General features: G+C 42.6%; 1 protein-coding gene across 1 annotated transcript in view; it reads right to left on the reverse strand.

Moving 5' to 3' along the window:
- Nucleotides 1-10,039, reverse strand: part of LOC106691699 (protein O-mannosyl-transferase 2-like) — a 27,758-nt gene extending 17,719 nt beyond the window's left edge. Inside the window, exons 1-2 of the mRNA XM_067053059.1 lie at nt 9,927-10,039; nt 9,733-9,841 (exon numbers count right to left, since the gene is read on the reverse strand). Coding sequence (XP_066909160.1) covers nt 9,733-9,841; nt 9,927-10,031 — 214 coding nt within the window. The 5' untranslated portion in view covers nt 10,032-10,039. The remainder of the gene's footprint in view (nt 1-9,732; nt 9,842-9,926) is intronic.
- Between the last annotated feature and the right edge of the window lie 2,522 nt (nt 10,040-12,561).

Below are 12,561 nucleotides of genomic sequence, written 5' to 3' on the forward strand. Positions count from 1 at the left end.
AAAAAAAAAAAAAAAAAAAAAAAAAAAGGATACTTCGTGGGCATAGTAACTAATAGTCAATGAGGAATAAGATTCCAAATTTCCAAAATATTAATACTGATATAATAGTACTTTACATCTGGTGTCATAGATAACCAGAGAAATAAAAAAAAATTTTGTTTCACATATTAAAACAGCTTAAATGGAAATGAAAATCTGAACTGCTGCAACCATGAAAGGTCAGGGGTTCAGAACTTTGTAAGAAAGTACTGTTTCTTGAACAAAGGTTATAAAAGAGGTTTTTTTTTTTTTCAAAATCACACTCAACCACCAAATTTTTCCCCAATTAAAGGGTACCCACTTCATAGAGGAACCTTGGGACCCAGGAGGGCCACCAAACTCAAGGGGTTGACTCGTGGTTACAGTAAAAGAATAAATAATTAACTGCTACAGCCAGGTTCGAATCCAGGACCTAGGAGTTAGTAGCATGGCACCTTACTCACTGAGCTACACTGCTCCCAAAAACAGTTTAAATATAATAATAAATTTTTAAAAAAAGTACATAGAAACATAAATAAATGGATTAAAGTTAATATAACATTTATAAAAAAAAAAAATTAAAACAACCTATGTCATGTGTAAGAAACAAAACTATATTTACATGCAGCACAACTGTACTAAAATGTTTCAAATTATAGTAATCATTAATTTTATAACTACAAGGCATGTCCAGAAAGTAAGAGTCATGCTGTCATGTCATGCTCAATGAATTCGTTTTCTAAACGTTGGCAACACTGAGGGATAGTGGGGGCCTACTGGACACAATGAGCACTGGAGACCCCATGTCAGTATCAAAACAAGTCATGTAATACTATGAGTTTTTGTGAAATAATTCAATAAGAAATCCTTCCAGATGCTTGTGGAAGGAAAAACTTATACTGGAGGAGGGCTAATGGATGGAGTAAAGGGGGGACAAGAGAGGGAGATGGGTGCGGGAATCTCTCCACACTCTATAAGGAAAAACTGAGTGATATTGCATCAGTAATATGCAGCTCAGACTGATAAAGTTGCCGAATCAACCTAGGTTACCAAGACCTTAACTTGACTATTAACTCTAGCCATTCTGCTAACTGTAGCAACATGAGGTGGACACAGCTGCATCTTAGGAGGCACTACAGCCTGCTCCACTTTGATCTGAGGCCTAGAGGAGGCATAATAGAAGAAAAGCGAAGCTTACATATGGAAGAGCCATCCTGTGGGTCAGGAGCCATGGCTGCAAGGCTTCTCCCAGAGTCAGGCATGATGTTCTCATGGGGAAGACTCCAAAACATACATCTGCTTTAGTGTGACGGGACAGCCCCTGGATAAGGTGGCAAAGGCTGCAAGGTTCCCAATGGAGCTGGCAGTCGGAACTGCAACACCCCGAGGGCATACACCGAAACACAGCAGTTTGGCCACTGCGAAGAGACTGGGCTCAGTAGCTGGAACTGCAAGGTTTCTCAGAAAACCAGTAGCTAAGGCGGCTGAGCCCAGAGGGCAGACCCTTAACTAAGCAGAGACAGGCTGCAGAAAAAAGGATAGGAACTCCCCTGGGACTTCTGCACAAAGAAACCCAGGGGAATGTAAGGCAAGTCCAAGAGCAAACTAGTGAGTTTGACGTTGCAATTGTGCCTAGCAACTATTCACAAACCTAACTTACCAAGGCATACTGTAGTTTACTAAAGGAAAAAATTACTAAACTCCTTGACATATTAGATGAGCGTTTGGAGCGTTCCACCCATGGCGGTTTTGGCTACAGGATGGGTGGAATGTCCTTAAATGCATCAACCAACCTACTAGAGACTGGTTACCTACTATTATCCCCAATATTAACATTGGGGAAGGTATTACCCTTTGCACTAGAGACGCTAAGGAGCTCTTTAAATTTGCAAGGGTGGCAGAGTTTTTTCCTGACAGTAGGCTGCCAGATGAAGCATTCCTTAGGAGGCTCCGGGTGAAGAATAGGGAGATTGTGGGAATCTGCATGTTTTGACTGGACCTTCATCAAATTTTAAGTTATGAAGGAATTAGATCCAGGTCTAGGTATTATATCAGAAGGGGTTTAGTTAGATAAAATGATATTGAGAAAAATTAATAAATTCAAATAAAATGATAAATAACTGGTGGAAGAGGGAGGCCGAAAAGAATACAATAAGGTTAGATTGGTAAGTAAAATTTAGATATGGGGAAAAGTAGTCTATAGGTGAGATGTCATGAGGGTCGCCATTTGGGTTGGTAGAAAAGATCTTACTTGTATTACTGGGTGCTTGCTGTCTGCCCCATATGTTATGGGTCACCTGATGGATGATGTGTCCCTGCAGCTCAACGGAGAAAGGTGGCCATTCTCTGGGCTGTGCCAGTTACAGCGCTTGATGCTGACTTCTTAGTCAGACATAGTTAGTTGGCTGTGGTACCAAGAAGAGGGCTTTTTCAATCCTCCTGAGCACACCCTCACTCCCGTTCGCCCTCTTATGGTCTAATTATCCACTTACACTCTAGGTAGTGCTGGGTTACGTGGATGTCCTAGTGGCATATAGTGCCCCCCTCTAGTCTTTATGAATATACAGTCCAGCGATATAACACTCAGTCTATCAATATAAAACCAACACATAAATGATATTCCTGTGGACTGAACACTGCAACTGGAGTGTTCACCACATCAAAGACCAGGAGAAAGGGTTCTACGCTGTGCTTAGAATCCCGGTATCCAGTATTGAATGCCTGAGGGCACAGTGCATGCAGATTGGAATATGCCTGTATATGGTGACCCTCAGGCATATTCATAAGACAGCCCATTGAAGTGGAATCCGAGGAGGTGCCACCTCTGTCTGAGACCTCTACAGGAAGTGGAGTAGTGCTTGCGCCTCCACTAATCACACCCTTCAGTGGGGGTGAGCCAAAGGTTCCAGTGGAAGCTGGACCTGAAGGTGAATCCCTGACAGCAGCCCAGCCCGAGGCTCAGCCCTCGGTCGTCGAGAATTCATCTCAACTATGAAGCTGCTGCAAATTAACCTTCACCATTGCACTGCTGTGTGTGGTGCATTGCAGAAATACATTAGAGGTGATGATATTTAAAAGTAATTTAAAACTGCTGCCTCTTTGGAAACTTTGTAACAGAGACCTTTCAGCAGCTCATCCAACCCCACAAGGGGATTGAGGATAGGCAGGTATCACGATATTAGTGTGATATCTGACCTACGAAGATCGAACCTCCACAACTGAGCTTGAGAGGATAATGGAATATTGGGAGACTCAAATCCTAGCTGCCCTAAACGCCAACGCACACCACAAGCTATGGGGCAGCTCCAACACCAATCCTAGAGGTGAGAAAATTTTAGAATTTGTAATTAATTTTGATGTTGACAAACTTAAAAGGGGCAGGAAACCTATCTTCTGTAATAGGGTCAGGTTTGAAGTTATTGCTATTGCGCTGGCAACACGTCACATTAGTCAAAACGTAGTTAAATGACATACCTCTAACGAAGAGTCATATTCAGATCATAAATACATCAGATATGACCTATCTGTTGATATGAGATGGGATGCGGATATAGGAATTCCAGACATACAGACTGGAAATCCTACAACTTGCATCTCACAGAGCTAACCAGATGCTGTCTAAGAGTAATACAAAATACCTGGCATCTGGAATGTCTTAATGACTCACTGACGGATACTATTGTGAACTCGTACCACTGAAGTGATCCTGTCTGTAAACAAACATCCAACAGGAATGTCTCCTGGTGGAATAATGAACTCAATAAACAAAGAACTCTCATTAGAAGGATATTCAATGCTGCTAAAAGATCTGGCAGATGCTATACCTAAAAGAAAGATCTAACAGAGTACCTCAAATTGGTTCATAAAGCCAAAAGACCAGTGTGGAGGAAGTTTTGTCTTGAGGGTGATGGTACTGGCTACATGCGGCCTAAATAAAATTCTTTCCAAGCAATCAAATACTGGACTATTGGGTGCGCTAAAAGTGAACTAGCGAGATCCCGCTTCCCTGATAGCGAGTTATTAGAGAACAGGAATAGCTAGCAAATACTATACATTCCAAACAATTTGCCTACTAAAACAGGGAACTTTGGTGAGGTAGCCCTACAACTTGGTCTCTAAGATTGAAAGATCACGATTGGCATCTTCGCTGACATCGAAGGTGCATTTCACAAAACTCCTTATAGCATCATTAATGGCAGGCTAAGGAATAGAGATATAGATCCCATTGTATCCAGATAACTTCCATCCTGGAACATAGGTTCCTCAAATCGGAGCTGGGGGATTCCGAACGGTAGATCAGACCCAAACGGGGCTGCCAGCAGAGTGGTGAGCTCTTTTCCTTACTGTGGTCCTTGGTCATTGACTCCTTGCTGACAACCTTAAACACTGCAGGTTACTAACTATAGGATTATGCAGATGATATTGCAGTCCTGATTGAAGGAAAGTATCCTGTATCACGTACTTTTAGATTTAGCACAGACTTCAGCTAACATTTTGGCGGGGTGGTGTAAGAACAACGGTAGAGAAAGGTAACAATTAGATCACCTACACTGAATGGGATCCAGATAGACCAAGTTAAAGAGGTGAAACACCTGGGGGTTATTCTAGATCACAAGTTACAATGGCACAAGCATGTGCAGGAGAAAACTAGAAAAGCCATCAAATGCCTATGGGTCTGCAGGCGTGCAGTAGGCAAGAGTTGGGAGCTTAAAACTACAATGGTATATTGGCTTTAAAAATTACAGCCATCAGACCAATGGTCTTATATGCAGCCCTGGTATGGTGGCATAGAGCCAAAGCAGAGGCTCACGTGCCCGATGATTACTGGAGCTATGAGCACTACCCCTACAGCAACAATTGAGGTCATGCTCAGTCTGACCCCACTGCACCTAGATATTGAAACACAAGCTCTAAACACTATGTATAGGCTTGTTAAACAAGATGCTAGATCCAATGCCTTGTTTGCAGGACTTGGAAAGATAGTTCAGTGGATAGATGAGAATAGGGTGGTTTCCATGCACTTGGACTAACAAATCTACAGTTATAAAGGCACTAGACTAAGTGTTAAGCTCCTGGCGTAGGGACTTGGCGGCCCCATCGCCCGGTCATTGTACCGCAAACAGCCACTGGCCCTCCAGGTTGGGGGACCATAAATTCTGACACTCACACAGTACACTATAACAGCATACAACAACACCAAGGTTATTCACAGTACACACCCAAGGATCACCTTTCCTAGGTAGCCGCCCCGAAGGGAAAGTAGGTCTGGCTACTTAAAGGGGATGATTTCCCCACCGGACACCTAGTGCCAGGTGAAGTGCACGCCTGTCCAGATTAGCAACTGGAGGAGCACAGTACTGCAAGCTTTTTCAGTGAGGTGGGGTTGAGAGCTGGGTTGGCTGCAAACCTACTCTAACACCATTCAAAAAACATTTCAGACCTTTTCAAAAAACAAAACACACTGGATGATTTAAAAGAAGAGCAGCCGAAAGTGCCAGCTGTGATGGAAGTAGATGGAGAGCGGTCTTCTCAGACCGAAATCACAGAAGAAGACATTAGCTGTGAAGAGGGAGTGAGTTGGGTGCTAAGCCCAGGCGTGACAGGGTGGTGCGGCAACACCAACTCCCCTCTAGCCTTCCATGTCTAAGGGAGGACTCGAGTGATGAGCCCACTCTACTTCAGTCGACCTCGTCGACTGAATCAGAACAAGGAAGGCTACAGCTAATAAGACACAATAAGGCTGGCCCAAGCAGCATGATGCCCAGAGTGGAAGGAGAGGTGTCAAAGGCTGCCAACATAGACAGGGCAAAACAAAAGAAGAAGCTCTATAGAAAGAGGAAAAGGAGGGAGGAGGCCTTACAAAGAAAAGCTGAAAGGGAGGCCATCAGACTGAGGCACCAGGCTCCTTCTGAACAGGCTACCCAAAGGCAGCCTAAAAATACTGGGTGCCCGAAGGGCCCCTCTCCCTTGGCTGTGACCGGGTGGGCAGACCAGTGAAAGCTTTCGAATCGATTCAGGAGGGGGACGAAGGGGAGGCTATGGAGGGCCTTCTCCAAGTCCGTGCGAAAAGACAGAGACCAGTGGACTCACCACCTGCCGACACCCACCGACAGGACAAGAAGAGGGTCAAATCTATTGGGGAGTCCAACAGGAGGACCAGTGACCCTGTCACTGGACCTTCTACTCTGCAGGAGGGAAAACCCAAGACTTACAAAGAAGTGGGGCTGCGAGCTCTCCAGGTAGTCATTATGGGGAGCAAAAAGGGTGCCTCCATTACACAGGAGGAAGCCCTACTTATTCTAAGGCTCCTCATCTCTGAGATCGAGATGAGGATGAATGAGCCACGTCCTAGGAGGAGACCACTGGCGTTCGACAACTCCGGACTCCAGCTGGATCCAGGTTGGTTTCTCCTTGTATGTTCTAATGAGACGAGAGACTGGCTTCTCGAATAGGTACCTCCCAGAGACCGAAGGTTTGTGGTGAGGCGGTCCCCCGATAAAATTGTTAGTGGGTTGGGAGCCGAGGTGATCGAACCCGGCAGATTGGTTCAGCTTCTCGAGTACCAGAACGAGGACCTGGTAGGATCTGAACAGTGGCAGTTTGTGGGTGCGGAAGGCTATCCACACCACCTTAGAGCAATATTCAAAGTGCCGAGTAACACGATCGTTGGAAGCTAATGACTGGCGGTTGAGATACAAGTTGGTTCGACTGACCGTATGCAGAGCACCGGTCTATTCAACAAAGAGCAGCCACCCCCCTCAGGAGGAGCAAAGGAAGGGTAAGCGCCAATAGATGCTAGACTTTCCAATATTCCTCCTCATCGGCCACATCAATGATCAAGGTAAGACAAATTAATATTCAACACAATAAGTCAGCTACTGGAGAATTAGCCAAGTCACTTTCGGGGGGTCAAATCGACCCTTGTACTAATCCAAGAACCTTACTGTTATAGAGGGACTATTAGAGGATTAGAGGGTATAGGTGGAAGGATAATCCGCCCAACCCCATGTGAAGACAACCCGAGGACTTGCATCTGGGTTTCCAAGGACCTTCAGGTGCTGCCTCTCCCTCAGCTTAATACCAAAGACACCACGACCATGGAACTAAACATCAAGGTTGGTATTAATAAGATTAAATTGTTAGTAGGATCTGTTTATGTCCCTCATAGCTTAGATCCACCCTACCAATACTTCTCCGGTACGCTAGGGAGGTAGATTTACCACTCTTAATTGGTGGAGATATTAATGCTCACCACCTATTGTGGGGAAGCACAGATACCAATGAGTGAGGCAAAGCCTTGCTGGAATTTTTAGCCTCAATAGACTTAGAAATACTTAACAGAGGGGGCAAAGCAACCTTTGTTACAAGAGCTAGGGGCGAAGTTTTAGATATCACGCTGGCCTCAAGCAGGATTAAAAGCCTTTGTAAAGACTGGAGGGTCACCTCAGACATAACACTGTGTCTGACTGTCTGTGGGTGTCTGACCATAGGTTGATCTCATTTGGGATTATAGCTGAGAAACCTCTACTCAAAATGAAGAGAAACCCGAGAAATACAGGCTGGCGTCTGTTCAGAGAGAGGCTGGAAGGCGACTCACACTATGAGGTGGAAAGACTTTCCAGATCACAGCTAGACATTGAATCTAGCCTACTTGAAAGAATAGTTATATCAGCCTATGAGGAGGCTTGTCCATTGAAAAGGGAGCTTAGTAAAAAAGTCAGATAGTGGTCAATCAAATTTCCCCAGATTAGGGCTCTTAGTTCTTACAACCTCTCTAGCATTAGGATATATACCAAACTTGGAGGAAATCACTAATAGCTTTCATTCCTAAGATTGGGAAGGAGGACTATAGTGTCGCTAAAGCGTATCGACCCATTAGTTTATCCTCCTTCCTATTTAAGATCCTGGAGAAGTCGGTGCCAGTTTTCCTTAAAAGCAAGGTGCTACCAACCAACCCCCTTCATCCAAGACAGCACGCATATCTCCAGGGAAAATCGACTGATACTGCACTGCACTCCTTGGTAGGAAGGATTGAAAAGGCCTTTTTATATAAGGAGTCCGCTCTAAGACTCTTTTTCGATGTAGAAGGGGCATTCGATAAAACAAGGCCTGAGGCAGAGTGTAAAGCCTTATTAGACATTTCTGCCCTGAATGCAATTCAGATGGGTCAGATTTGTCCTTAATAATAGAATTATTGTAGTTTTGGAAGACGGTACTAGGCTACAGGCGCAGGCAGTAACTGGATACCCTAAAGGGAGTTGCATCTCACCGTTGCTATGGTGCCTAGTTATGAATAGCTTATTGAGAAGACTTGAGGATGCTGGGATATTCGCGCAAGCTTTTGCTGACGATGGAGTGATCCTCATTAGTGGAAAGTTCATGAGTACTTTCATGGAACTTATGCAAGTCGCATGTAACGTAGTACAGACATGGTGTACTGAAATGAAGCTTTCAGTAAACCCATCAAAGACAGAGTTGATTCTATTTACCAGGAAGCGGAAATTGGGCATATTTCAAACCCCGATTTTCTTTGGCAATCAACTTCAAATAAGCCAAAAGGTCAAATACCTCGCAATTAGTTTTGACGCAAAACTGAACTGGGAATCTCATTTGGCAGAAATCAAAAGAATTCAATTGTGACCAATGAGCTGGTGAAAAAATACAGGGCCGATGCCACCAAGGGAATTTTTAATTCGTTTGGTTAGGACATGTTGAACCACCCAGCTTACTATCCTTTCTTGATGCCTTCAGATATTCATCTTTTCACCTTCCTGAAGAATCACACGGGTGGAAACAAATTTTGAACCAATAAGGAATAGAAACAAGAGGTCTTGTAGTGAGCAAAGGAGATAGTGAGACAGTTCTATAAAGAGGGCATCAAAAAGCTTATTCCACAACTTACAACTTGCATAGCATGGGAAGATGATTTCGAAGAGTAAATAAGTAGCATACATACCTTCAATATCTTGTAATTTAAAAAAAAAAAAATTTTCGAACAAAAAATTGAGTACTCTTATTTTCTAGAAATGCCTCCTAATACATATAATTTAAGTTTACTTTGTACTTTTTTAGTAAGTGATAGAAAAAGAAAATCAGACATGCACTGCCACTGGCTGAAAATCACAAAGGAACAATTCTAGTTTCGATAACAAGACATGTGAATCAAATAATTAATTTAAATGAACAGTAAGTGATATTTAGTATCATAAATTTAAACATTTTGTTAGCTTTCCTAAACTAAAAAAAAAAAAGTAAGTATAAATCCATCACATGAAACTTGAATTAAAATTTAAAAGGAACATCAGGCATTATTTTAGTTATTGATCCTCTAAAGAAACGTCTGTTGATAAATAAATTAACAATTAATAAATAAAGTAATTAAAAGTAATGAGAGTTTGTTATTAATTAAAATTTAGGTATCTCATAGTAAATAGTATTTAGTATTTTTCAAACTAAAATCTCTTTTGATTGTTGATTAACATAACATCAATTTTTAATTACATTTCAAACCGTTATTACAATACTGAAATTACAATTTAAAACTATTATTTTTTTTTGTTAAATTATTACATTAATAACTGTGCAAAGCAGTATTTTTATTATTATTAACAACAAAAAAATAATAAATTTAAAAGATTACACAAAAAAATAAATAAAAAAAGTCATGAACAAGAAATTATTTGACAACCAAATACAATACAGGTTACAACTCACCACAAATTATAAATATGGAAGCCATGCATGATGCTGACAATGAAAATGTCAATTCCCAAACAATTAGGAAAGATATGGGTGCAATGGATGCTCCTAGAAAAGCACAAAACTAAAAAACAAAACAAAAAAAATACACAAAAATTAAACAAATTAAATTAAATTGGAATACAAAATGGAAGGTGAATATCTTTTACCATTCTCATCCCTGCATAGTTAGTATCATCATATTTATCGCCTGGCTTATCGAATGGAAAATTTCCATCATAACCTGACATATAACCAGAAAGAGCTATCAGCATCTACAACACATCAGAAAATAATAATTATTTTTCCATTAAATAAAATTAATATACTTTTGCTAAAATTTTATTACAATTGATTACAATAATAAAATTATTGTTGGTTTCCAATACAGAATGAATCCCACTGAAGTCTAAACTGGCACAAAAGTTATTCTTTAGATAAAGTACAGAAAGGTTTTATTGGGGTAGTCGTTTTTGGACCTGGTGGTCTTTTTTGCCAAATCCAGGTGGCAAACTTGGAGTTGCCCCCACATAACCAAGGTGTGTAAAGATTCATTTCTTGGGATCACTCGGGATGCCTGAAGTATAGCAGGAGCAGGTCCCGATGTAAACATTTGGTGCAATCCATGTGAGGATTGAACTCATATAAAAATCATGAGACTTATGAATATTTAATGAGGTAATTGTGAGACATTTCGCCCATTTACACTGGCTCATTTTACTAACAGTGAAATAATTTATTTAATTAACGTACTGTTAATTATTATTAAAGGCGTACAAATTTGGATTTAAAGAAAGTAGATTTAAAGAGACGGGGGAGCCTGTTTGTTGTTAGGCTTAATCCTATATCGTATATACTGGGTGCAACTAAAGACATTTAAAGTTAATGCATCCACTGAATGATAACGTGTTTATAGTATATGTGTAGTTGGCTATTTATTCATTTGAATTTATCGATTTTAAAAATAATTTGTGTATATAATTTATTATTAGTGTTATTTGCATGGGTGTTTGATTGAATGTGTATTTATTGTGTGAGTGTTGTTTATTAATATATTGTTATTTCTAAAAGTTAGAGTTTTATTGTCTATTTATTTATTCTATATTCATTTATTTATTTATTAATTACATATTTCACGTTTAATTCGTTCACCTGTTATGATTATTTACCTAGCGTAATAAAAATAAAATAATAATCGTGCTTTACACTTCGATCGTGAATCGCTAAAACTGTCACTACATATTATTTCATTCATTTTGATTTGAAAAAAAAAATGGGTTCAAATGACCAGTCGGATGCCGACATCGATAGGGTTCGGTCGCTGGAGCGCAAGCTGCGACGCGTTAGGCGGGGTCTTCTCAAATTAAGATCTATTGCACTCGTCACCACCACGGACGATGACGCGTTCATCAATTTCGAAGTTGATTATGACGAGCCCAAGACCCTTTGGGCCGAATTCAAGTCAATTTGGGATGAGTTGGATTCCGTATACGCATCCCAGGGAGCTTCAGCGATGCGTGAATTTGGAATTGGTGGATTGGGAAACCGGTTACGACCTAGTCCGGAATGATATGCGACAAGCCGAGGTGTGGTACCACAAAATTAGGGCTCAACGCGATTCCACTGCTCAGGGGGCCAAACCGGGCTTTGCCGCAACGACGTACCCAATTCAACTGCCCAACATTCGGATCCCGGAGTTCGACGGTGAGCTATCCTCTTGGCCGCGGTTTCGGGACACTTTCATCGCACTTGTTCACGACAACACGCAATTGGCTCCCGTGAACAAGATGCACTATTTAAAGAGTGCCCTTAGTGGGAAACCCGCGTCGCTGCTAGCCGGATTCCCTTTCGATGCCAGCTCCTATATCAGCCGGCTTGGGACGCGCTGGGGCGTGAATATAATAATCCGCGCGTTCTCACTTCAAGATGCCTGCAAATGGTCTTGAACCACAAATGCCCTACGTCTGGTGGTGGCCACGCGAAGTACGCATCATATTTGGCCGAGGTAGGTTAGGAAGGTCGAGTCGTTTCGGACACTGGCATTAGAGGACGAAACGGATGTCATTCTTTCCACACTGGCTCTCCGAGCCTTGGACCCCGTCACCTGACGGCACTTTGAGCTTGCCCATGCAAGCAGCGAATTCCCCACCGCGTGCAAGCTGTCTCACGAACTCAATATGCAGCCTCATTCCGATGCTTCACGTGCTAATCCCGTTGGTAGAGGAAAGGGCGGAGTCTCCTTGCTTGCCAGCAAAGGCGGCACGAAGGACCGTGTTTCTCCGGATCCATCCGGGTCGCCACCTAGGCGCACGTTTCTAGTGAAATCGGGCAGATCGGGACGTCGTCAGTCACCCGGCACTTCTTCACGCGGGAAATCCGTCTCTCCCGGCAAAGAACATTGTGCCCGTTGCGAGGGGCGACACCTCTTGGGGGCGGTGCTTCCGTTTTCTAACCTTGACCCCTCAGGAGCGTAACGACTTTGTCAAGTGTGCCGGAACTGCCTGAGGTCGGGTCACCACGCGTCGAATTGCCCTTCGGAGTTTACGTGTAAGTTCTGTCACGCCAAGCACAGCGTACTGCATGTAGAGAGCCAATCGGGTTCCCTGTCGCTTTAACTTCGCCGAAGTCCGCGGATTTTGTTGGTCATACCCGTGTTACGTCCGGGCCTCATGATTGTTGTTCGGAGGCAGTGATGGGAACTGCGTGTGCCGTATTGCACGGGTCTAAGCATTCCGCGCCCGCACGGCTACTACTCGATTCCGGCAGCCAGTACACCTTTGTTACTGCCAAACTCGCGACGAGGAT

This window comes from Halyomorpha halys, unplaced genomic scaffold (genome assembly GCF_000696795.3).
Source record: "Halyomorpha halys isolate HHAL.00 unplaced genomic scaffold, Hhal_1.1 Scaffold2756.1, whole genome shotgun sequence".
In the NCBI taxonomy this organism is placed as follows: domain Eukaryota; kingdom Metazoa; phylum Arthropoda; class Insecta; order Hemiptera; family Pentatomidae; genus Halyomorpha; species Halyomorpha halys.